The sequence below is a fragment of the Rhinoderma darwinii genome, chromosome 1 (assembly GCF_050947455.1).
Source record: "Rhinoderma darwinii isolate aRhiDar2 chromosome 1, aRhiDar2.hap1, whole genome shotgun sequence".
Classification (NCBI taxonomy): Eukaryota; Metazoa; Chordata; class Amphibia; order Anura; family Rhinodermatidae; genus Rhinoderma; species Rhinoderma darwinii.
Window position 1 is genome coordinate 273975756 of NC_134687.1, and position 27409 is coordinate 274003164.

At 44.4% G+C, this 27409-nt stretch overlaps 2 protein-coding genes across 4 annotated transcripts in view; one reads left to right on the forward strand and one right to left on the reverse strand.

Annotated features, from left to right (window-relative positions):
* Nucleotides 1–26300, reverse strand: part of APBA3 (amyloid beta precursor protein binding family A member 3) — a 34868-nt gene extending 8568 nt beyond the window's left edge. The window contains exons 1-6 of one of the 2 annotated variants that reach the window (XM_075864142.1): nt 25354–26298; nt 23448–23487; nt 19985–20130; nt 19804–19890; nt 15245–15406; nt 8688–8852 (exon numbers count right to left, since the gene is read on the reverse strand). In XM_075864142.1, coding sequence (XP_075720257.1) covers nt 8688–8852; nt 15245–15406; nt 19804–19890; nt 19985–20130; nt 23448–23487; nt 25354–26064 — 1311 coding nt within the window. In that variant the 5' untranslated portion in view covers nt 26065–26298. Of the gene's footprint in view, nt 1–8687; nt 8853–15244; nt 15407–19803; nt 19891–19984; nt 20131–23447; nt 23488–25353 lie in introns of both variants that reach the window. The other variant, XM_075864148.1, reaches the window with a different exon arrangement.
* Nucleotides 25393–27409, forward strand: part of MRPL54 (mitochondrial ribosomal protein L54) — a 28374-nt gene continuing 26357 nt past the window's right edge. Inside the window, exons 1-2 of one of the 2 annotated variants that reach the window (XM_075864162.1) lie at nt 25393–25558; nt 26457–26637. In XM_075864162.1, coding sequence (XP_075720277.1) covers nt 26502–26637 — 136 coding nt within the window. In that variant the 5' untranslated portion in view covers nt 25393–25558; nt 26457–26501. Of the gene's footprint in view, nt 25559–26263; nt 26385–26456; nt 26638–27409 lie in introns of those variants that run through there. The other variant, XM_075864154.1, reaches the window with a different exon arrangement.

Below are 27409 nucleotides of genomic sequence, written 5' to 3' on the forward strand. Positions count from 1 at the left end.
TATACATTAGCAGAGGGTGTCATGACAAATTCGGGAAGATATGGGCTAGATGGATGGAGATTTCGGACACTGCTGTCTGATTGACAGGTTTGAATGGAGTGTGACTGGTTGTTTGTTTTGTCTGTTTTGGCAATAATGACGGTCAAATGTTGATCCTGTTTTCTTTGCAATACACTTATATGCACCTGTGATCCGTTAAGTTTTCATGCTGGCTTTTGCTATGTGACTGTATTTTTATCTATGATGATTGTTATTGCCAACTAGTGTGGTTGGTCAGTATGCTATGTATGTTTTTGTGCACTTTTGTACATTTGTATTTTGAGAGAAAGTTAATAAAAAAATAAAATAAAAAAAATAAAAGAAATGACCAGATCCAACAGAGCTTCACCTCTAGTCGGGTCTTCCACAAACTGGCCCATAAAATTTTCCTGCAACAGGTTGAGGAAATTTCTCCCCTTTGCAGTTGAAGCCAAACCATGACACCAATTAATATCCCTGTATTTAAAATCTCCCATTATCACGACAGTACCCGCCTGTGCAGCCCGCTCCATCTGTTTATATAACTGAACTTCCATCTCCTCTGTTATATTGGGGGGGGGGGGGGGTCTATAGATTACACCCAGAAAAATTTTCTAGTATTTACCTCCCTTTGTAATTCCACCCACAAGGTTTTAACCTCCTCAAATCTTCACCCACTATTGCCTCGATCACTTCTCGCATACAGACATACACCACCCAATGGCGGATTATAATATGGGCGGTTCGGGCGGCCGCCCGAGGCTGCCAGGGGGCCCATCGCGGCCCGAACCGCACACAATCTTAAAAAAACGATGCAGCGCTGCCCGCTTCCAACTGAATCTGCGTCCGCAGGACGCAGATTCAGTTGGGTTGAATGCTGGAGCCTCGCTCCATCATTCACTCTGCCGTGAGCGGCTCGGTGCAGGCAGGCACGATGTAGTGACGTCATCGGGCCTGTCTGCACGGAGTCACTCACGGGACAGTGCAGAGGAGGAGAAGCATCCCCCACCGTCATGGGAACCGGGATAGGTAAGTAATTATGTTTTTTTTTATTTATTAGGTACGCACATATGAAGGCATTATACTGTGTCACAGCTATGGGGGCATTATACTGTGTAGCAGCTATGGGGGCATTATACTGTGTCACAGCTATGAAGGCATTATAATGTGTCGCAGCTATGGAGGCAATATACTGTGTAGCAGCTATGGGGGCATTATACTGTGTCACATCTATGGGGCATTATACTGTGTCGCAGCTATGGGGGCATTATACGGTGTCACAGCTATGGGGGCATTATACTGTGTCACAGCTATGGGGGCATTATACTGTGTAGAGGCAGCTATGAAGGGCATTATACTGTGGGGGCAGCTATGAAGGGCATTATACTGTGGGGGCAGCTATGGGTGGCAATATACTGTGGGGGCAGCTACGGAAGTGGGGCAGCGGCCATCTTTGTACCCTCGCCCTGTCGCCGTTGCTCCACCTCTTGTGTTCCCACGGATTGGATGTTATGTTTTAACATCTAACATAAAAGGGAGGGCCCCGTTTGGATGACGCCACCCCCGGACGAAGGCATCAGCCGAAACGCGCGTCGGGTCTGGTGTCTCCTGCATGTGGGATCACTTACAAATTTGGGTATGTATTTCATTACTCCATATCGATGGTACACAATCTTGGATGGTTAACAGCATTCTCCTCTCACAAGAACGTGTTCTACATTATACTAATATACTGGTTGTTATTGTATGTCCTGGCCTGCATCCATTTATTCCTATAAAAGTGCTTTGCATTTATATATTTCTCAGAGCACAGTAGCCTTACTAGCATACCATTACTGGCAAATTGCACTTTATTATATATTCTCTTGTTTGCATATCAGGCACAACCAGTACATCTCATGCTGTCATCCTATTTCCTTGCACTTTGTCATTCATACCCTGTATGTATTATTCTGTGTCCCATAATCGGTTGACGCCATTTTTTAACATTGTATGACTCATAATTTTTAATCTTGTTTGTATCTGTCTGTGAATAAAATTAATTTCTATTTATTTGTTACATTTGCATTAGTTTTTTGACTACTCTCTCTCTATAGGTTCTCTGTATATTCTTAGTCAAAAACACCAAGTCACACTTGGTTATATATTTTTGAGGCTATCTTTATTTACAAATTGTGAAAAAATTAAGACGTAATTTATTGTATTATCTGACACACTATACCGGATAGTTTGAGATAGCCCATTAGCGCTTCATGTGTACAAATTGGTTGTACATGTTTATTATAGGAAATCCTTGTATTTCACAAAGTCTTTGTGCAGTCCAGGACTGATAGACAAATAAGTGTTACTATTCCCCTTGTCAGGAGAATGTGTCCCTACACGGTGCGATACTGTCAGCGATGGTTGGAGACTGTCAGTATGTGGGGACACAGCCTTTTGACAAGTAGTAACGCCCATTTGTTAATGTCTGGACAAAAAGGAAGTGTTAACAATAGTTACAGGGCGGCGGTGGAGAAGGGGGGCCCAACTATGGGCAACAGCCTAAGGCCTATGGTCTACTTAATCCGCAACTGACACCACCACCTTTCCTATTTGCTCCGTTTTTCCAAAACCGTGTAAAACCCTGTAGATTTACAGCCCAGTCATGTGAATAGTCTAGCCATTTTTCAGCAACACAAACGATAAAAATCAATATGTTCCTCCAGTACCAAGGCCTCCAGCTCCCCCATTTTGCTTGCTAGCCTTCTGGCATTTGTGAACATACACTTTAAAAGAGAACCTTTCACCTCCCCATACATGTGCAGCATGTAATGGGGAGGGCTGCACAAACCCTGGGGCACTTTAAAAAACGTTTTCTACCTGCCTCTGTTATTTAGATATCGGTGCCGTTATATTTGGCGCCCGATATTTAAATAACTCCCTGAACAGTCAACAGGGCATGTAATGGCAAGGGGGCGTGTTACGATGGTTGTGACACTATCCAATCAGATATGGACAGTGCCACAGCAAGAGCGAGGAGAGAGAGTGTGCGATTGCAGTCTTTTCACCCGAACTGGCAAGGGGCGTGTCACTGCTACGGACAGTGTAAGAGCTGGGGAGCGCTTACACTGTCCGTAGCAGAGACACGCCCCCTTGCCAGTTCGGCAGACAATACAAGACTGATCTCTTGCAAGAACTGAAGAGATGAGAGCGCTCATGCGCGCTCTCCTCTCCACAGCTCTTACACTGTCCGTAGCAGTGACACGCCCCCCTTGCCAGTTCAGGTGAAAAGACTGCAATCGCACACTCTCTCTCCTCGCACTTGCTGTGGCACTGTCCATATCTGATTGGACAGTCACAGCCATAGTAACACGCCCCCTTGACTGTTCAGGGGGTTATTTAAATATTGGCCGCTAAATATAACAGCACTGATATCTAAATAACGGAGGGAGGTAGAAAAAAAATAAATTAAAGTGCCCCAGGGTTTGTTCAGCCCTCCCCATTACATGCTGCACTCAGGACATTACAAGGCTTAGAACTTTAGCAGCAATTTCTGCCAAGAAAATATTTCAAAAGGCTATTTTTCAAGGACCCATTCAGTTCTGAAGTGGCTTTGACGGCCTTATGTACTAGATGGACCCCATAAATAACCCCATTTTAAAAACTGCACCCCTCAAAGTATTCAAAACAGAATTCAGACAGTGTTTTAACCATTTAGGCATCTCACAGGAATTAAAGCAAAGTAGAGGTGAAATTTACAAATGTAATATTTTTTTGCCGTAAGTAATTTGTAATAAAAAAAATAAATTCTGTAACACAGAAGGTTTTACCAGAGAAACGCAACTCAATATTTATTGCCCAGATTCTGCAGTTTTTAGAAATATCCAACATGTGGCCCTAGTGTGATAATGGACTGAAGCACCGGCCTCAGAAGCACCTAGAAGATTTTGGGGCCTCCTTTTTTAGAATATATTTTAGGCACCATGTCAGGTTTGAAGAGGATTTGTGGTGCCAAAACAATGGAAATCCCCCAAAAGTGACATGGTTTTGGAAACTACACACCTCAAGGAATTTATCTAGGGGTATAGTTAGCATCTTGACCCCACAGTTATTTTGCTATATTTATTGGAGTTTGCCTGTGAAAATGAAAATCTACTTTTTTTCTGAAAAAATATATTTTTTTTAAATTTTTTTACAAGGAATAAAGAATAAAAAGCACCCCACAACTTGTAAAGCTATTTCTCCCGATTATGGCAATACCCCATATGTGTTAATAAAACTGCTGTTTGGACCAACGGCAGAGCTCAGAAGGGAGGGAGCGCCATTTGGCTTTTGGAGTGCAGATTTTGCTTGGTTCGGTTTGGGGTTTTGCTGGTATTTCAGTTTATAATGTGGGGGCATATGTAAGCTGGGCAGGGAACATCAGGGCATAATAAGAGGGTACAATAATGCAGTAAATAAATAATAATCCGTAGATGTGTGACCAGTGTCGCACTGATAAATGGTGCTGGATGTTATCCGCTTTTGGAACGCTCTACACAATTTCTGTCGCTATATTCTGAGCGCCATAACTTTTTAATTTTTTTCTCCACCGGAGCTGTGCGAGGGCGTATTTGTTCTATTACAATCTGTAGTTTCCATTGGTACAATTTTAGGGTACACCACTTTTTATTCGATTTTTTGGGCAAGCAAAGTACCAAAAAAAAGTAAGTTTTTTTTGTATTTTTTTTTTCAGTGTTCACCGTGCGCTATAAATGACATTTTACTTTATTCTGAGGGTCAATACGATTACGGCGATACCATATGTATATAGGGATTTTTTTAATGTTTTTTTTGCGGGATGGGTTGTAGTTTTTATTGGTACTGTTTTGGGGTACATGCGACTTTTTGATCACTTTTTATTCTATATTTTTGGAGCGGTGATGTCCAAAATAATAGTGATGATGGCATTGTTTTTTAAAAAAAAATTGCGGCGTTCACCATGCGGGAATAATAATATTATAGTTTATAGTTTGAGTCGTTAAGAACGCGGTGATACCAAATATGTGTACTGTTTAACGTTTTCATTTTTTCCCTATAATAAAAGACTTTAAGGCCTCATTCACACGGCAGGGTTTCCCGGCCGGGTGCCGGCCGTTCATAAATCGGCCGTCACCCGGCTGCATTAGGAATAATAGACCCCTAATGGGGCTATTCACACGACCGATTTTTTGACGGCCGGGAAAACCGGCCGTCAAAAAATAGGACATGCTCTATCTTCGCCCGGGTACCCGTCTCCCATAGAAGTCTATGGGGCCGGGTAATACACGGCCATCACCGGGATGTGTCCCGAGTGATGGCCGGGTTTTCCGGAGCTTGCGCTCTATCTCCTCCTCCTCCTCACAGCGCAGAGTGCATGTGAGGAGGAGGAGTTGATGCCATTCTGACGAATGGCATCGCTGTACACTGTGTGGCAGGGCCGGGGTGTACAGCAGGTGGAAGGGAGGGCTGCGCTGGCTCCCTTCTCCTGCTTGTTTTAAAAGCACCCTGGCCCGGCGACACCTTCGATGGCGCCGCTAGCAGCTGCAGCTGCTGCTACTATTGTAGCGACGCCACTATAGCAGAGCGGGGAGGTATCTCCCCGCTCTGCTATGTGCTAGCCGCACTTTAGCTCCTTGAAGGAGCGGAATCCCCGTGTTTTCGGGGATTCCGCTCCTGGACAGAGCGCTTGATGTCTCTGTCCATATCTGGGTAGTGACATCAGGGGAAACTCCTGAAGCGGAATCCCCGAACACATGGGGATTCCCCTTCAGGAGTTGCCGCTGATGTCACTGTCCGGATCTGCCCGGCCCAGATGCAAAACTAATGCAAACCGGACGGGCAAAATGGCCGATTTTACCGGCCGACACTCGGGCTCGAGAACGACCCGGTCGTGTGAATCCCGCCATAGGAAAAAAGCATTTTTTGTTTTTACACTTTTATAAAATATTTTTATTACTTTTTTTTTTGGCCTGCAGCACTGATAGCTGCTATAATACATTACACTACCTAGGTAGTGTAACGTGTTATAAACGGTCAGTGTGACGCTGAGAGTCACACTGACAGGAAGCCTATGAGGACTAGCCTCCGGCTGGTCCTCATAGGCTTCCGTGCATGGCAGACCCGGAGGCCGTTGTATGGCCTCCGGTTTTGCCATGCAACCGACGGCCGCACCCGCAATCGGTCCCCGGGAAAGTTTGTTGTAGCAACAAACTTTCCCTGCGATCACATGATCGGGACCTGAACCAATCAGGTCCCGATCATGTCTCCGGGACCAGAGGCAGGATTTAACAGCGCGATCCGGGTGTGAGCACTACTCTGAGACACCCGGATCGCGCTTTTAACACCCACTGTGAATTCACGTCGCCGCTGCACAGAACCCAGCAAGCGACGACGTGAATTTACTTTTGGCGGTCGGGAAACAGTTAAAAATGGTGATCATATTCTCTGTAGCCGGACCAATCGGTTCTGCTGTCAGAGAACAGGCTGTGGGAGCCGCGGACACTAACACCGCCGGCGTCAGAGCGATCTCCCCAGCGCTATGCTGGCAAAAGCAGCGGTCAGCAGATCCACATCCTTGCTGCACGGGGTATACGTGAATAGGACGCGAATCTACAGATTGTTGGCATGAAAGGGTTAATCTTTAAAGAAAAGAAAATATTTCTTTTTAGTCCGACTAGGGGACTGGAACATGCGATCCTTAGATCGATTGCACAATGCACTGCAATACAACTTTTTATAGGTCCTCAGCTGCCCTGACAACACAATTGGCCTCCCACTCTAATGACTGAGATGCTGCGGTCGTTATTGACGCGATCGCAACCATTATAGCAGGGTGTCAACTGTAATATAAAGCCGACACCCACAGCATATGGGGCAGGCTCAGCCCAGGAGTCCGCTCTATACTTCCCCACCGACTTCCGCCGTACACATGACAGATGTTGGAGAGGGGTTAACTTCCCAGGTGCTAAATACACTCAACGCTGAAATTGCAACACCATGAAGGAAAAGTATTGGAATTGTGGAAATCACCAAATCGAGACATTTTAAAGATATGCAAATGAAAAAAAAAATTGAAATAAGATATTCCAAGCATCTAGTATGAGCGCCACACGCAGAAATAGATGCATTTACACAACTGGGCATGCCAAAGAGGTTATTAATGGTTGTCTGAGGAATGTTATGCCACGCAAATCATCAAGATTGGCTGCTGGCAGCTCCCTTTGCAATTGCCGACCAATGGCGTCCTCGATGGGAGACAAGTCCAGAGACGCTGCAGGCCATGTTAGCAAGTTTAGGCCACGCAGGCTGCTCACAGTAGCACGAGCAACATGCCGTCTGGAATTGTCCTGTTGAAAAACAGCTTCTGGGTCACTTTGGAGAAACGACTAACACTGGTTCCATGACCAAATCAATGTAACGCCGAGCTGTTAGTGTACCTGAAATGGAAACTAGAGGGGTCTGGCTTTCGTACATTGTGCCACTTCACACCATAGTCCTGAGAGTACGACCACTGTAACCTTCCCTTTTGAAGGCCTCTTAATGACGTTGCCCACATGGAATCCAGACCATTCTGCGGCTATCATTGCGTCAGAAACAAAAGCGGGACTCATCGCTGTAGAGGATTGACCACCATTCCAGGCTCCATTGCCATCTAGCTGTGAACCATGATAGCCTTTGAGAGCAGTGGCATGTAGTCAAAGGAACACCTGTAGCAGGATGTCTGGCTCGTAGTCCAATGTCATGCAAACGCCTTCTGATGGTTGGCGCCCTAGGCTTGGGATGTGACGTCCAATTTCACTTGCACTGCAGAATGGATCACTACGCTCCATTCTCCCCAACAGACAATCTGGATCTGTCCGTACAGAGGTTCGCCTCTGCGCGCCTCTTGCTGTCATTCCCGTCCGTTGTTACCCCAATCTCCAGGACATGCAACGTTGAACAGTGCTGACATCTTGGCCTAGGCACGTATTGATCTGCCGGAGTGATAAACCAAAATCTCTCAGTTCAAGGATTCTTTCACCTCTGTCAGTTTGCGACAAGTGGCGATAACTGGCACGTTGACGAACAGGAGGCATCGCACAATCATCCCGCACCACTTGATCCGATTTTTGAGGTTTCATGTAGCAAAATAGACTTTGCTTTTAATCTGGCTCTTATGCCCTTCCCATAGATTTTCATTTTGCAGATCTTCGCGACACCTGCTTCTTCCTCGATTTACATAACCTTACGGGTTGCCCTTCTTGGTGTTGCAATTTCAATGTTGAGGACTGTAATTTGCACAGCCAAGACTCTATCCATAACCACATTAAGTATACATAAGCATATTATGCATACATAAGCAGTGTCACATTTAGGCCCATTGTAGAGCCAAGGTAAATTTAAAGGCCCCAGCACAGGTAATTGGAGATACTGCTGATGCTAAAGGACCAAAAAATTAGAGAAAAAAAAAAAGGGCCAAAGGCCTTGCTAAATTATCAGCCACATCTCAGTTCCAGATTATAAGAAACGTTTCACACGTTATTTGGGCACATAAATGAGACTGTATTATACTTGTGTGAAAACGACCTGTCTGTGAAATTATCATCTCCAAGAGAGCTGCCGTAAAATGGTTCGTTTTATTTTTATACCAGAGCTACTTGTTTCATATCAGATTTAACTTTTCTTCTTACCTCCCTGATGTTTTCTTTCTTGGTGAAGTGGGCAAGGTCTGCATTGTATAATTGTTCTGTCACACGTGTATTCTCTGGTCGTTCAGGTTCCACACCTTCAGAGCGGAGGAAGTTCTGGTATGCCAAGCCAAAAGCCTGACCAATAGCCTGGGCGATGAGCTGAGCCTAAACAATGTTAACACATTTTTCAAATTAAACTCCTTAGAAAAAGTATTTTATGGTGTTAAAAAGAGGCTCGGTCACCAGTTTATAACTGCCCAATTTCCTATCTAAATCGGCGCTTGAATGTAGAGAAGTTGTTTTTTTTTTTTTTAAAGTTATGATCGTTCTTAGTGGTAATTTGTTCCAAGTGCCCAACTGGGCGTTTTTTTTACTTTTCACCAAGTGGGCGTTGTAAAGAAAAGTGTATGACGCTGATTGGTCAGCATGATAGATCACTCTGTGCTGTGAAACAAGCTGGGCATGAATGAAGATAAGCGTATGACGCAGATTGGTCAGCGTCATACACTTTTCTTTACAACGCCCACTTGGTGAAAAGTAAAAAAAAACAAAAAACGCGCAGTTGGGCATTTGGAACAAATTAGTATAAAAATAAAAATTATCATGACTTGGTCAAAAACAAATGTTTTCCCAAAAAAACAAACCGGTTATCTACATTAAAGTGCCTATTAGATTAGGTGGAAGAAAAGGCAGTTATAAAGAGGCTCTGTCACCACATTATAAGTGGCCTATTTTGTACATGATGTGATCGGCGCTGTAATGTAGATTACACAGGTGTTTTTTTATTTAGAAAAACGATCATATTTGACGGAGTTATGACCTATTTTAGCTTTATGCTAATGAGTTTCTCAATGGACAACTGGGCGTGTTTTACTATATGACCAAGTGGGCGTTATGGAGAGAAATGTATGACGCTGACCAATCAGCGTCATACACTTCTCTCCATTCATTTACATGCTGTAAATCACAGAGAAGTGCTGAGAAGTGACAGGATTCTGAATACACATCCCGTCCTGGCTGGAGGTAATGTATATTCATTGTCAGGACACTGCAGTAATGTTAGTGTTTTTGTATGTGGCTGTATAGCTATATCGCTATGTGCAGAGTAAATGAATGGAGAGAAGTGTATGACGCCGATTGGTCAGCGTCATACACTTCACTCCACAACGCCCACTTGGTCAAAAAGAAAAACACGCCCAGTTGTCCATTGAGTAACTCATTAGCATAGAGCTAATATAGGTCATAACTCCGTCCAAAATGATAGTTTTTCTAAATAAAAAACACTGCTGTAATCTACAGCGCGGATCACATCACGTGCAATATAGGGCACTTATAATGTGGTGACAGATCCTCTTTAAGCTATGAACACTTTTGACATGGAATTTTTTAAGCTATACAGGCAATAGGTTAGCGATTGCCTGTATTTAAAAACATTGCTTCGCTCATTTTTAGATCACCCTGATATAAAGTTTGCAACCTGCTCCTAGTTTTTAACTTTTCTCATGTTGACATGTCCCTCCCAGTAACACATGCTGGATGGGAGTTCTCTGTATCCAGGATGCTGCCCACTTCACTAGTTCTCAATTATGAGCACAGCTTCATTCCTGTACAGATTTCTTGTTCTACAGCCCATGAGATCTCGTCTCAATTCTGCTGACAAATACTAAATGAGGAGGCGTGCAATTTCCTCCCTACCTCCCCTACAGAATGTCGGTGGGCTTTCTCCTCTGCTCTACACGGATAGCCTGTTTGAGATTACCCTCCAGACTGCCATGTGCGCATTCCTCCCTCTGCACACTCTGATCTGCCATGTACAACCTCCTCCCACTCCCTGCTGCAAACTCTGAGGGTATGTTCACAGGCAGAGTCTAAAACGGCTGAATATTACGGAGCGGTTTTCAGAAAAAACAGCCACTGATTTTCAGCCTTTTTTGAAGCGGAAAACATTTTTTTTTCAAGCATATTTGGAGCGTTTTTTGTTTTGACAATGAAAAACAGCTCGAAAAACGGCTCAACAAGTGACATGCTCCTTTTTACGCAACATTTTTTTTTAACACGGCGGCATAAAAAACTGCCCCGTCTGAACAAAACACTGTTTGTCCCATTGAATTCAATGCGCAGATGTTTGTAGGCATTTATCTGCAGATTTTTCGGGCGTAATTCGAGGCGTTTTTCGCCCCTGAAATACGCCTGAAAACACAGCGTGTGAACATACCCCAACACTGAGAAAAGGGAGTGGGAGAGCAGAGGAGGTAGTCAGACCCAGACAAGAGCAGTATGCAGTCTGATTTAGGTTATAGTTTGCAGGACAACCAGCTATGTGAAGGAGTTACAGACTCTACAATAGTAAAATGGTATGACATTTTTAATGTAGACCATTTAGAAAGTCGCTTAATTTTGCATTTAAACCCAAAAAAAAATTTCAGTGCAAAGATGTCCATAGCCTTTAAATAACAAAACCCCACAGTACAGGGTTGCATTACACAATTTTTATCTTTTTAGACACAGCATTTCATATGAACATATTTATGTAAGTTTTAGTGCTACAACTCTTCATATTCTTATTTTCTATGACAACACTTGATCCACAATAGATTACATATAAATCTCAGAAAAACGGACAGACAAGCGGATTAGCTTAGTTCTTAGGCTACGTTCACAGAGTTTTTTGACGGAGAAACCGCGCCGCAAAACTCGTCAAAAATGGCTCCCATTGATTTCAATGGGAGGCAGGGGCGGTTTTCTACCGCGAGCGGTAAAACCACCTCGCGGGGGAAAGGAGGGACATGCCCCATCTTCGGGCGTTTACGCCTCTCACCCCCATTGACTTCAATGGGAGGCAGAGAAAGCGTATTTCGCAGCGTTTTATGCCCATGGCGCTCAATGGCCGGGGGCGAAAAACGCAGTGAAAATCGGTGTGCAGGGAGAGGAAAATCTGCCTCAAACTTCCAAATGGAATTTTGAGGCAGAAATTCCACCTGCAAAAAACTCTGTGTGAACATAGCCTTATACCCCACGACAGACGAGGGGTTTAACCCATTCAGGACACAGCCGATTTTTTCAAATCTGACATGTGTTCATTTATGTGGGAAGAACTTTTTAATGGTTTTACTTATCCAAGCGACAGACTGTTTTCTCGTGACATATTGTAATTGTTAGTGAACAAATTTGGTTGATATATTCAGTATTTGTGACAAACACAAAAAATTAGAGAAAATGTGGAAAAATTTTCATTTTTCTAAATTTAAATGTATCTGCTTGTAAAACAGATCGTAATACCACACAAAATACTTACTAGTTAAAGAGGCTCTGTCAATAGATTTTCAAACCCCTATCTCGTATTGCAGCAGATCGGCGCTGCAATGTAGATTACAGTAACGTTTGTTTTTTTCAAAAAAGAGCATTTTTGGCCAAGTTATGACCATTTTTATATTTATGCAAATGAGTCTTTCTTATGTACAACTGGGCGTGTTTAAAGTTAAGTCCAAGTGGGCGTGTATTGTGTATGTACATCTGGGCGTTTTTACTTGTTTTACTAGCTGGGCGTTGTGAATAGAAGTGTATGATGCTGACGAATCAGCATCATCCACTTCTCTTCGTTACTACCCAGCTTCTGGCAGTGCACAGACACAGCGTGTCCTCGAGAGATCACGCTGTGACGTCACTTCCTGCCCCAGGTCCTGCATCGTGTCGGACGAGCGAGGACACATCGGCACCAGAGGCTACAGTTGATTCTGCAGCAGCATCAGCGTTTGCAGGTAAGTCGATGTAGCCTCTGTCGCCTGGTGCCGATGTGTCCTCGCTCGTCCGACACGATGCAGGACCTGGGGCAGGAAGTGACGTCACAGCGTGATCTCTGGAGAACACGCTGTGTCTGTGCACTGCCAGAAGCTGGGTGTTGACGAAGAGAAGTGGATGATGCTGATTCGTCAGCATCATACACTTCCTATTCACAACGCCCAGCTAGTAAAACAAGTAAAAACGCCCAGATGTACACACACAATACACGCCCACTTGGACATAACTTTAAACACGCCCAGTTGTACTTAAGAAAGGCTCATTTGCATAAATATAAAAATGCTCATAACTTGGCCAAAAATGCTCGTTTTTGAAAAAAAACAAAACGTTACTGTTATCTACATTGCAGCGCCGATCTGCTGCAATACGAGATAGGGGTTTGAAAATCTGGTGACCGAGCCTCTTTAACATTTCCCATATGTCTACTTTATATTTGCATCGCATTTTGAACATTTTTATTTTTCTTGGACGTTACGAGGCTTAGAACTTTAGCAGCGATTTCTCATATATTTTCAAGAAGATTTCAAAAGGCTATTTTTTCAGGGACCAGTTCAGTTCTGAAGTGGATTTGAGGGCCTTATATATTAGAAAGTCCCCATATTCACCCCATTTTGAAAACTGCACCCCTCAAAGAATTCAAAACAGCATTCAGAAAGTTTCTTAACCCTTTAGGAATTTCACAGAAATTAAAGCAAAGTAGAGGTGAAACTTACAAATTTCTTTTTTTTGGCCGAAATTCATTTGTATTTTTTTTTTGTAACACAGAAGGTTTTACCCGAAAATGCGACTCAATATTTATTGCCCAGATTCTGCAGTTTATAGAAATATCTCACATGTGGCCCTATATGTAAGCCACAGCAGGGCTCAGAAGGGAGGGAGCGCCATTTGAATCTTAGAGCACAGATTTTGCTAGAATGGTTTTCGGTGACATGTCGCGTTTGCAACGCCCTGGAGGGTCCAAAACAGTGGAAATTCCCTAAAAATGACCCCATTTTGGAAACTACAACCCTCAAGGAATTTTTCTAGGGGTATAGTGAGCATTTAGACCCCACAGGTCTTTTGCAGAATTTATTAGAATTAGGCCATGAAAATATAAACATTTTTTTTGCGCTAAAATGTTGCATTTTTTAAAATTTATTTTCACAAAGGACAAAAGAGAAAACCGACCAACATTTGTAAAGCAATTTCTCCCGAGTACGGCAATACATTTTTTTCTTTTTCTTTTTTCACTTCCGCCTTCCAAGAGCCATAACTTTTATTCTTCCGTCAATAGAGTAGTGCGAGGGGTTATTATTTTTTTTGTGGAAGGAGTTGTAGTTTCTATTGACCGTATTTAAAATACCATATAACATACTAGGAAACTGAAAAAAAATTCTTTGCGGGCGGAAATTGAAAAAAAAGAAACTGATTCCTCCATGTTTTTTGGGTCTCGTTTTTACGGCTTTCACCGTGCGGTAAAAACTAAAACGTAACTTTATTCTGTGGCACACTACGATTAAGGTGATACCAAATTTATATAGTTTAGTTTTTTTACTACTTTTACAAAGAAAAAATTATTTGTTAAAAAAACAAAAAACAAACATGTTTTGTTTTACCACATTCCGAGATCCATAACTTCTTTATTTTTTGGTTGATTGAGAAGTCAGGGCTTATTTTTTTTGGAGGGGGGGGGGGGGGGGGGGAGAGCTGTTACGATCTTAGGTTTTTATTGGTACACAACTTTTTGATCACATTTTATTTTTTTTGAGAGCGGAGGTGACCAAAAGACAGCAATTTTGACGGTTTAAATTCTTTATTTGTTATGGTGTTCACCGTGCGAGTTAAATACTGGTATATTGTAATAGTTCGGACTTTAACGGACGTAGCGATACCAATTTTGTTGATTTTTTTACATTACTTTAGAGGAAAAATGGGAAAAGGTGTTTTTTATTTGAACTTTTAATGTTTTTTTTCTTTACTACGAATAGCAAACTTTTTTTTACACATTTTATTAGCCCCCCTGAGCCCCCAATTTGATCGCTGATACAATACACTTCAATACTAATGTATTGCAGTATATTGCCATTTTTACCGTTTTCTGGAACAGCCCGATCGCTGTTTCCGGTCTGTTAGTCCCGGGTGTCAGCTGTAATACACAGCGGACACCCACACCTTATGTAGTAAGCTCAGCACGTGAGCCGGGTCCATACATGAACCCCCGCACCACAACATGCTATTACATCATGGTGCGCGAAGGGTTTAACGCGCAGCGGATGGTGCAAAGTGAAAATTAACATTTTCCACTCATACCATTTTAGTGCACAGTATGTTGTGCCACTGAAGACAAATACATCATAAAACGTTAAGCGGATTCTCCCGGGTATGGCGATGCCATATAGGTGGACGTAAACTGCTGTTTGGGTACAGTGTAGGGTTCAAAAGTGAGGGAGCGCCATTTTTTTACCTCCCGATTTCCAGAAACTGTCCGTTAGGACAGTGTGCACACAGAACCTCGCAGTAACTGTACGTCCTTGTGCAGGATATAACCCCTTGCCAGGACGTACAGTTGCGTCATAGCGCGGCAAGAGGTTCAATAAGCATTTAAATGGCACCACGATAAAAGCAAAGCTCCGATCAAGTAGTAGGGTAGAAACTACAAATCCATTTCAATAACCGCATAAAATAAAAAAAAAAGCAAAACCACCACAACAAATAAACAGATTTTCAGAACTCCCAGTCAAAATTATAGGCTTGAATTACCGTCAATAACAGAGACTCACATCAACTGACTGGAAGACATGGCACAGAATTTTATGTGGCCTTTTTTGTGAAGACGGTTGATCCTTGCTTTTGGGTGATTTCCTGCGTGCCATGATTACAACTATATTGCCTATGTCAGCTGTATAGGAAATGGTTTTCAGAGGGTGATCCATAAGGGCCTCCTGAAGTAGAGAATAGATTAGATACAATAGCATAAAATACAATACATTCCTTACACATTAATAAATTAGGCCTCGTGCTCACAACACGGTAGAAGTACGACAGCACACACACACACACACACACACACAACCCCATATGGCATATGTACAGAGTTTCTCTAAACAAGGCATGGCACAATTATTTCTCTCTCAGATTCATATCTGGCAGACAAAAAAAACAAACAAAAAAAACCAAAAACTGTATGGATGTTCAGTAGGGCCTTTTGCACAAAACAGAGCACTAATACCGTATTAATACCGTATTTTTCAGACTATAGGACACACTGAATTATAAGACGCACACATAATTTGAAGCTGAAGAGAGGAGAAAGTTTTTTTGTTTACACACAGCACAGGACATGCTGCCTCCATAACACTGCACTGCAAGGACCTTTGAATCACAGCCTCCTGCTTCTTCATGTCTGCATTCGGACTACAAGACGCACAATAAGTTTACAGCTCAGTTTTTAGGACAAAAAGTGCGTATTTTAGTCTGAAAAATACGGTAATTGGATTTTTATTACTCACCATAAAATCCTTTGTCATATTCATTGGGGGACACAGATGACCATGTTTATAGCTGCTGCAGTTAAGCGGCGAACACTATAAAGTTACCAGTTACATCCCTCCTGAAGACACGGAGCTAAACCAGTTTTATACAAAAACCGTAGAAGTAGAATGCAAATACTGAACAATAAGAACAGCAAAAAACAAGAGGAACCATGTGAGAACCAGATTAAAGGGTAACTAAACTTTTAAAATGTAATAGTGATATGTCAGAAGTTTTGATCAGTGTGGGTTCGAGCACTTATAGTTAAAACAAAGCGGCAGAAGTGCTCGGGTGCTGTGCGGCTTATATTCTGTTTGGCTTTCCTTGGAAAGCCGAGCCAGCGGCGTGCGGGCTCATACACTTTATATTGAGCCCGTACACTGCTAGCTCTGCTTCCCATGGAAAGATGATCAGGACCTAAGCGGCCCATCTGCTCACGCGGACGCTTCATTTTAGCGTTTGGTGGTAACTTTTGACATGTCACTATTACATGTCAAAAGTTTTTTTTAAAGTTTGACAATTTTGCTGAAGGGAAAGAACAGATAGCACAGAAAGTTGAACCCTGAGGGAGCGGAGGGCCAGTTCCATATCCAGACTCTCCTGGGGGAATCGGCTTGTAAGCGAGATAGGGAGTACTGCAATGGTTGGAAAAGTTTCTCTTCACACCAATGGAAAAAAGTTTTGCTTCATTTTTAAATCAAGGAGCATTCCAGGGTAAGGTTGGGAGAGCGCAGCCACCATTGGAGTTATTGTTGGATGGACAGAGGAAGATTGGAGTGACCCAAAGAGGCTGTGGACTTGTCCGAACGAGCCAGTACAGCCCGTTGAAGGGGATGGCTGTGAAACCGGGTGTATGATATCATTCCATGGAGAAGCCCATAGAGCCCTGAACACTCACGTAATGATGAATGGAGATCGGATGAAGGCCTTGAAGATACCGGACCGTCTGTTGGAGGGAGTGGAGCTTCTGCGGTGGAAGAAAAATTCTTGTCCTGGGCTGTGTCAAAACATGCCGAGAAACAGTAAGCAGCCAAAGAGGGACAATGTGTTTCGAGTGACCCAAAGACTCTCCAGATTATCCGACAGGGACCGGGCACTTCTTTCAGCCTCTTGGTGTGATAAAGGCTATCACCATGAAAAGAATCTTTGCGAACACCCACAGTGCCGTTGCCAATCCGAAAGGGAGGGCCACAAACTTGTAGTGTTCCTCCAGGATGACGAAGCAAAGAAGCGGTTGGTAGGACTCGTAAATAGGAATGTGTAGTTAAGCATCCTCAATGTCCACGAGTATAGGGATTTCCCTTGCTCTATCGATGCAATTACTGATCTCAAAAGATTCCATCCAGAAATGATGGAGTTTGACATACTTGTTAAGGCGCTTGAGGTCCAACACTGGGCGAACTTTCCTTCCTTTTTGTCAACCATGAAGAGGTTTAAATAGAAACCACAGAAGCATTCCTGGTGAGAAACTGGTACGATCACTCCCTGGGAGAGAAGGTACTGGTAGAAAAAAGCTAAAAACTTTGAAAAAAGGAGGTTGTGGTACTGAGGGAAAAACGATTTGGTGATAAAGAAGCAAATTCCATTTTTTATCCTTTGGAGACAAATTTGCACACTTATGCATCCTGAATGTGATACAGGCAAACGTTCCCGAAACAGAAGCAATTGCCCTGCACCAGGCTAACTCAGATGGGGAATGACCTTCATGCAGTACTGGACTTGGGGGGCCTTGAAAAGAAGCAGAATTAAGTCCTTCCCTTTTTTTGAAAGGGCTAAGCGAGCAGACCTTACCACTTGTGGCCTCAAATATTATTTCATCCAGGGCGGCACCTAATAGTCGAGATCATGCAAAAGGGAAAGCAATCAAGGCCTTTTTTGAGGCTGCATCTGCTAACCAGCAATTCAGCCACAGAATCTGGTGAATGGCTACAGGAAGTGTCCCGAAAAATGGGCCATTAATCTAGCCGCTTCTAGAGTTGCCTCGCATACGTAGTTTCCTGCATTCGAGATTTGCAAGGGTATCTTGGCTAACTTGCCAGAAATACCAAGATGGAGCCGTTTTGTCCATTCTTTTGTGACACTGCTCACCCAAGAGGAGACAAACATCAGCTGCAGAGCTAAGCCAGCAGCCTCAAAAAATAAACATTTTTCAAAAGAGCTCTATCCTCCCGTTTCTGTGATACTGGAAGGAGGATGTGTCTGCCATGGGCAGGGTGGTGTGTTTTGCCAGACAGAAGACTGGAGGGTCAACTGCAGAAGAAAACCACCACTTCTTTACCAAGTCTTCTGGAAAGAAGACATAACGTCCATACATTTTTGGTTTGGTAAATCACCTATCTGTAAAGGCCTATTCTTTTGAAAAGGCTTTCTCAAATATAGGGTGAGAAGGAAAGAACTTTTATGGACCTTGCGGAGAGGTGAAAGAATCAGTTTCTTAAAATGTTGAGTTTCTTCTTGACCACTGCAAAAAGCCTGCCTACTGTGGAGGAGAGTTTTGATGACTGCTTCTCATCTATCACTGAATCTGAGTCAGAGACCTTGTCCTCAAATCAATCCTGTTCTTTTGAAGAAAAATCAGAGCCCATCCCCCTTGGTGAGGGGCGGCAGACAAGGTTGGGGAAAAGAAGGCTGACTGAACTGGGCAGTTCTTGCTCATTTGCGTAGTCTACCAAAAAAAGGTGATCCGAGTAGGAAGGTCTCTCAGCGTGTGAGGGCCTGGCCTTGTAGTGACAGTTTCCGAGCATATCAATAATGGACTTAGATGCCTTGGAGAGGTCGAATACCACCGTAGACAGAGAGCGTGTCCAGTCAGGTTCAGGACCTGGGTGCGGGGCACTGTGGGAATTGGTTCACTGGCAAGCTGTTTAGGTCTCAAGCAGGTCTAGCAGAGGGGTACCAAGTGACCGTACTAAAATTTGGTATTACAGCGAAAAGCCTAGGGGCTTCAACTATGGGTGCAGACATGGTGGCCACACAGCTACGTCTCTGTAGGCAGAGGATAGTGTGGGCTGAGAGCTATTGCTTAGGGAATTGTACAGCTACAGGCTAGGAATCAAATATGAGGGCCAAGGAGCTGCAGGAAGAAATGTTGAAAGCAAAAAATAGGCAGGGGCAGAGCCTACCAGATCCTAGGAGAAGATCCTCAGTAGAAGTGCAGAGAATGACATCTGTGCTAAAGCTACAATGAGCAAGAGAGGAGGAGGAGCCGCCAAAAAAAGGAACAGCCCCCTGAGAAGGCCACCAAGCAATGAGCACTGCTCTTAAAAGGGGTCCCTATACTGTGTGGAGGTCTGAGGTGGGGAGAGGATACTGACCCATATAGTCACCCATGTACTTACCTCTCTAGATCGTGCCACATTCATGTCCTAGATGTCCTTTTGGGTCACTCCTTCAGCGTACCTCTCCTTGAAAAGAGAGAGGGGAACACTGGGATTAAAAGTGAATGACCGTAGGTTGGCAGAGCACTGTGTCACCTGTCTCCTTGAGACAGAGAAAACAGTGAGGTCAGGCCTCACTGTTAGACTAGGTTTGGTCTAGCAGGGAGATCTTGTCAGCCCTGTATTCCCAACCTAAAAGGGCAAAGAAAAAAAAAATATGTATCTGCCTCCTATAGACCCTAATCTAAAAACTGGTTTAGGTCAATGGCTGAAAAAGGGATGTAGCTGGTAGGAGCAGCTAAAACTTTTTACTTGGCGTTCTCATCCTAGTGGCAGCAGCTATACCCACGGTCATTTCCGTGTCCCCCAATGACCCAAAAGAGACAGGAGCGTGCGCATGATGCCTTAAATTAAGTTACATAAATGCTCACCTGAGTGTCTGCAGTCAGGACTTTAACACGCTGTGTTGACACCATGACATCCACCTCTGTCATAGGCTGAGATTCTCCATCTGGTGCCTAAGGAGTAGAACAGAAAAATATACATAGGAAGGAAAGAGAAATCCGTGCAATTCTCACTGTTCTCTATGCCTTCATTAATCCATCCTCTCACCTTCACCCTATCCACTGCCTCTTGCGCCTGCCGCATACGTGTGCTGGCCATCTGGTGTCTCTCACACTGCAGCTGTGTAGATCCCAGATATTTGGCACCAAATACTACCCCATCCAGTAAATCCTCTGGTTCACAAGGACCAGGCACTGATTGAGAAAAACAGAGAACTCCATTAACATTGACCAGATAGAAACAAAAACAAAATACAATTTTACAAAGCATTGGACAAACCAAGCCATATAAAACATAGCAAGAAAAATGTCCTGTATAGAATCAATCTGCGGGACCTTCATATATTTTATCCTGTTCACTGCCCTGAAGCTCAAAGAGCATTAATGAACCAACAATCTAGAAGTTATTGCTCAGTGTCATTGACACATGAAAACAGCTATACAGGCAGTGTCCTTGTGATCGGATAGAGGTCATGTTGTAAGTAGCAGGTTCAAAGGTATACGCCATCTGCCACATTACACCTTTAGGAACGTCCATCTGTAAGATCTGGTAATTACCATGAGCCAGGTAAACAATGTACCTTCTACTGGTGACCAATGGATCACGCTGCTTGTTATTGATGGCAATAAATGCACAATTACAAATACCAGAAAACCTTCTTTCTAGCACCTAGTATTGGCGCAGGACGTGAACACAGGTTCAGCACATTTAAAGCCTTTGGATATGAAATTCAAGTAATAGAGTGCACCTAGGGTTTCGTGTGAAATGCATTATATTTAGCAGGACCGCACGGTGATAACAGATACTCTACTTTACCTAAACAACATTCATGAAAAGTCACTATTAAGCGATCATGTGGCATGGGAAACCATTTGATAGACACATTTTACAATCCATAAGGTCTCATACATACGCCAGAGCCGTGTAAGCAGAGACTGAACGGCAGCACACACACAGTCCTTGCAGATCCGTAAAATAAGAGCAGTGTTTCCCAAACTCTGGGTCGTGTGAAGACCTCACGAGCCACTCACCAATGGCCCCTGGCCCACTGAGATAGTGGGGCCCAGGGCCGGTCCCCCAGCTGTAGAGTGACCCGGTTTCCAACTTTATCTGTATCCTCAAGACGAAATTGGCCTGGCCATTAAAGGGTTAAGCATCTAATTAATACTTTGTTTGGCCAACTTTTGCCCATACATTATACTGTACATTGAAAGGCGGAGATGGTCATATTTAGATTATTTATTATGTGACCCACTGTTGCATGTCAGTTTGACTGTACAAGTCTAACAACCCTGCGTTTAGCTTCAACATCCAAAAGCCATTTAGCAGCTCAAGCATTGTATTCAGTCCCTGGTTTTTTTATGTAACGTTTCTTTCTCTGAAAAATTTAACCCCTTAGTGACCAGCCTATTTTAAACCTTAAGGACTTGCAATGCTTCTGTATTGCAGTGTATTATGCCAGTCCGTGTAAAACGGACAGGCATCTGCTAGGTCATGACCTAGCAGGCATTCACCACAGGCAGACCTGGGGGCCTTTATTAGGCCCCCGGCTGCCATCGGAGACACAGACACTCGGCGATCTTATCGCCGGGTGTCAGTGGGATGAGAATACTTTTGTATTGCAGTGTATTACTGCCTGTCTGTTTAAAACGGACAGGCATCTGCTAGGCCATGCCTCTGGCATGACCTAGCAGGTATTCACTACAGGCAGACCTGGGGGACTTTATTAGGCCCCCCGGCTGCCATAGAAGACACCCGGCGATCTTATTGCCGGTGCGACGAGAGCTCCCTCCCTCCCTTTCTCCAAAACCACTCAGATGCGGCACTCGCTATTGAGCGCCGCATCTGAGAGGTTAAACGGGTGAGATCGATACTTATATCAATCTTACCTGTTAGAGCAGGGACGCCCCCAGCCACCTTCGGAAGCTGAGAGCAGGGACATTTAACGGCTCCCTGCTCTGTTTATTTATTCTGATGCAACGCCGTGAAAAGGCTATTGCATCAGAATAAAGCCCACTAATGACCGCCGTGAAAAGGCTTATCGGCGGTTACTAACGGGTTAAAGGCTAGGGTAACTTTAGATCGCTCGTGAAACAAAAAACGATGCTCAGAAATAGAGTCCCTTGCAATTTCTTTTTTAAATCGCTACTTTATGGGATTTCTTAGCAATTTTGGATAGTAGTGGCTGCTTTTTACCTTCATAGAGTAACATGAAAATCACTAGGAAACTGCAAGTTAATTTTGACTACTCTGGGGAAAAAAATAAAATAAATAACAAACAAGTCTAAGGCCTCATTCACACGACAGAGTTTCCCGGCCGGGTGACGGCCGTTCATAAATCGGCCGTCACCCGGCTGCATTAGGAATAATAGACCCCTAATGGGGCTATTCACACGACCGAAAACAAAATAAGATATGTGCTGTTTGTTTTTGTCACGATTTTTGCTTAATTAACCCCCTTCACGACTGCCTTACAGCTATATACATTCCAAGTGCCGATGCCCCGTGCAGTTGTCCCGTTTATAAACGTTGGCAGCCTGGAACGGGGTTTAATGAGTGCAGTGCTGCTTTAGTGTGAGCAGCGCTGCACTCCCATGTCTGCCGGGGCTTTAAGAGCCCTGGAATACACCCCCCCCCCTGTAGATAGCGCCACCTAAGCTCCCTCTAGGAGCAGAATCCCAGGCCAGCGCTCTGGCCACGTATTCCCCTCCTAGAGGGAGCCCCCAACGTCTTATCCCCACTGTAAATAGTGCCTCCCCCTGTGCTGTAGATACCATCGAACCCCCCTTCCCCCTGTAGCGCCACCTAAACGCCCACTAGGAGCGGAATCCCCGGTGTCCGATCGTCCACGAAAAACGGATGGCAAATGGCAGTGCAAAATACGGTCAGACGGCCGGGAAATAGATTCAAATTTTGAGACACATTGATGCAAAACAGCCATGAAAAACTAACAGTTGATCCATTTTTTAACTGCCCTTTTTTTCATGACGTGTGAATATTGCCATATAGCCCTCTTCACTCTCAGCAATCCAGGGTGATGGAGGTGGAAGATGACTAATTGTTACAGAGCTGTACAGTGCAAAATATATATATCCATATAATATAGATAAATATATATAAAAAATTAAAAAAAAGTGTTTTTTTCCACATTTTTGGTGATTTGTCTGCTCATAATACAAATTAAAAACATGGAATTAATTAAACTAATCTAGAAAATGAAAGCCTTATAAGTCGTGTAAAAAAACAAAGTAAAAATAGTTGTGATATTCCAAGCGGTTCCAAAAATATTATCGTTTAAATAAGTGCACATCAGAAATGGAAAATTTGACCTGGACACAGGGGCATCAATGACCCTTTGTTCATGAAAGGGTTAAAAAAAAGGCAAAGAAAAACGTTTAAAAAAACGCTTGCATTTAGAAATCTGCCTTAAAAATCCTGAAGGAGTTCCGCATTACGGAAATATGACGTAAATAGTGTAGTAATCATATCGATATACTTTCGTTACACATACCTTTTGGAGGTGCTGGATAATTCTGAGACAGCGGCGATGTCTGTGGGAGAAGAATATCAAAATTGTAAGGGGAAAAAAATAAAATAAAAATAACTGTGGAACCCTAACACCATCATCAAGCTGCGGCGCTCTGTACCCCATCTCCTTCCCAGATTTTTACATTTGCGTTCTGAATTCTCTTGTTCTTGCGCTTTGTGGTAGGAGCAGAACAAAGGATACCAGAAACACTGAATCCGTCGCATGAAGGAAGCCAACGATGCCCGATGGTATTCATTGATTTTAATGAATTCCATCGGGATTCCATAATTTTGCCAAACAAAATAGCGATGCAAGCTGCGCTGTTTTGTCCGGTAACAAAACAGAATGTGTGAAGAAGGCTCCAAAGTCTCCGAGGCACATATAAACAGGGCTTTATACATTTTTTCCTTCCAATAAGTGAATGGAAAAGTGGCACAACCAAATACATTCTGACTTAAAAAGGCTCTGTCACCACATTATAAGTGCCCTATATTGCACATGATGTGATCGGCGCTGTAATGTAGATTACAGCAGTGTTTTTTATTTAGAAAAACGATAATTTTTGACGGAGTTATGACCTGTATTAGCTTTATGCTAATGAGTTTCTCAATGGACAACTGGGCGTGTTTTACTATATGACCAAGTGGGCGTTGTACAGAGGTGTGTATGACGCTGACCAATCAGTGACCAATCAGCGTCATACACTTATCTCCATTCATGTACTCAGCACATAGTGATCTTGCTAGATCACGCTGTGCAGCCACATACACTAACGTTACTGAAGTGCCTTGAGAGTGAATATACATTACCTCCAGCCAGGACATGATGTCTATTCACAATCCCGACACTTTAGTAACGTTTGTCTGGGACTTAATGACAGCAAGCGTAATCTCGCGAGATCACGCAGTACATCACGCTTGCGGTCATTAAGTCCCAGACAAACGTTACCCAAGTGTCGGGATTGTGAATAGACATCGCGTCCTGGCTGGAGGTAATGTCTATTCATTGTCAGGACACTTGATTAACATTAATGTGCGTGTATGTGGATGCATATAGTGTTCTAGTAAGTTCACAATGTGCTGAGTACATGAATGGAGAGAAGTGTATGAGGCTGATTGGTCAGCGTCATACACTCCTCTGTACAACGCCCCCTTGGTCATATAGTAAAACACGCCCAGTTGTCCATTAAGAAACTCATTAACATAAATCTAAAATAGGTCATAACTTCGTCAAAATTTATCATTTTTCTAAATAAAAAACACTGCTGTTATCTAAATTACAGCGCAGATCACATTATGTAGGAGATAGGGCACTTATAATGTGGTGACAGAGCGTAAGGAGAGTTTTACACAAGCATAAAACGGGCACTATTTTTTGCACCAGCAAATTCTGGGCCGTGGGTCTAATGACAGCGTCATAGGGATCGAAAGTCTCAATCAACTGCAACTTGTTTATCGAGGAGTTGCAGAGGCATCGAGACGTACACAGTGCAACCTAATTCTTTCCTATGGAACTCGACGACTTTCTAGCAGTGAATCTACACTATGTCTAGCGCAAGATAACGCAGATACTAAATCAGTCCGCTCATAGTCGTGTCCCGCTGCTCCGCCATAAACATGCACGTTGGATTACAACGAAAGTCTTAGATCACAGGCCAGAACTACAACTTCCATCTTGTGTGATTCAAGTTCTATGACGACTACTTCTTGAGTCACACTCCAATAAAAGAGAATAGGGAAAGTTGTGTCATTTCCATATTCTCTTTTCTCTTCTACTGAGCTGTAACGGTTCTAGTGGCGCGACCATGTGTCACGGCTGCATCGAGTAGCGCAAGTTGTTCTCCTATGGAGGAGACTGTCGCTCACAGTAACCAGCACAGACTCCTCACCTCCGGGACATTACGCTGAGGCTCGGAATCCGCCAGGCTACACGATGAATCTTCTCTGCTGAGACCAGAAGATAATGATGAATACTCCTCTTCCTCCGGCCCCGCAGCCTCAGAGTATTGCTCATTGCTGGATATAGCCTCCAGCCTGGCCAGGGGTGTTCCAGTATCCTCAACTGATAATGTGCTCTCCTCACACTGGAAGAGGGTAAACATCCCATCCTTATCACTGTCTGTTCGGAGGAGCCCATGGCTGCCATCGGATACAGGGCTGGACTCCGACAATCGCTGCCGAGTGGAGGCAAAGCCCTTTCCCATGGCAACATGTAGTAGGCACGGTTGGCATTCATATGGGGCCTTCCCTAAGCAGGATTCTTCTTCATGGTGATTAGAGGGGCAAGTGAAGGTAGGCAACTCACTCAGAAGCTCCTGCATATGGAAGGCGCTACCCAGTTCTGCTGTGTCCAGTTGTGACTCCATGCCCATTACCTCGAGAGGGGGTCTGGTGTCCATGTCTGGACAACTGTCAGCACGTGGGGGCGCTCTTCTTTCAATTTCTAGTGAGCCCTGGCTTGCGTTACCGCTGCATTCTTCATCGCTGGCACTAGTCAGCTGTTCCTGCGTCTCTAAGTCCATCTGAGGGGCCTCAAGATTTCCCGATGGATAAGAGGGCAGTGTTGTCGCCTGTCTCTGGAAGTCCATCCCATTTTCCATAGTTCTCTGGCAGGTTAAACGGACGCAACGTGGCGCCCTGCAGTTAGAATAAGCGCCCGGTCACACACAGTTTATGGTATCCTCGCTATTTACCGCCACATGGCAAGGACAAACCCTGCCATTCTACCTCCCACCAACTATCGTGTATACCCCTGACACTGTGTTAACTCCACAGCTCCTCTGAACTTCCGTTCACGGTAACGTGCGGGTTCCTGGTGTTCCACCACAGAGTTCAACGCGGAGGGACCTCTGGGAAATGTAGTTCTCGCTGTGAAGATGCCGGAGTTTTAGTTCTGAATAGAATGTGGAAAGCAAGACCGGTACTAAAGAGAAGTTTAGTTTGTGACATGACCTTATATAGCGCATATTAATAGCGTTTTAATGTCCTACAGTGACGGAAAGATGAAGCGTTCTCAGCAGAAAGGACTACATATCCCATGATGCAGTTTGGCCTCAATGCCCCGGAACTGACAAGCACGTGTGAGATGGCCGGTAGAGCAGCGCTGAGGGCTGTGAGCACTCTCATTAGCCGGCCCGGGGTAGCTCAGCTACGGGGCTATGCCAAGAAGCCTGGTGAGATGGGTTTATGTTTAGGCTACAAAGTGTTGTGATAAATAGCTGAAAATGTGGGCACTGCTTTACGAAACGTTCCTGGAAATGCGTTTTTTCCCTTAGGAGGTTGTTGCTCATTGCCACGTATATATTTATGGGGGTGATGATAATCAAGGTACTAGTACAACTATCGGCACTGCCTCATTGCACTGGGCAATGCAGCCAACCATATACAGTATGCCTAAAGCATCACCTTGATGTAACCTTTCTCTGCTGCCTCCTGACATTGTGCGTTCCATTGCATTCATTGAGATCTTACTAGACATCCTGTACAAAGTGTCACACAACCCCCCCCCCCCTCCCGTGGGTGTCACACAACCCCCCCCCCCCCTCCCGTGGGTGTCACACAACCCCCCCCCCCCTCCCGTGGGTGTCACACAACCCCCCCCCCTCCCGTGGGTGTCACACAACCCCCCCCCCCCCTCCCGTGGGTGTCACACAACCCCCCCCCCCCCCTCCCGTGGGTGTCACACAACCCCCCCCCCCCTCCCGTGGGTGTCACACAACCCCCCCCCCTCCCGTGGGTGTCACACAACCCCCCCCCTCCCGTGGGTGTCACACAACCCCCCCCCCTCCCGTGGGTGTCACACAACCCCCCCCCCTCCCGTGGGTGTCACACAACCCCCCCCCTCCCGTGGGTGTCACACAACCCCCCCTCCCGTGGGTGTCACACAACCCCCCCCCCCTCCCGTGGGTGTCACACAACCCCCCCCCCCTCCCGTGGGTGTCACAC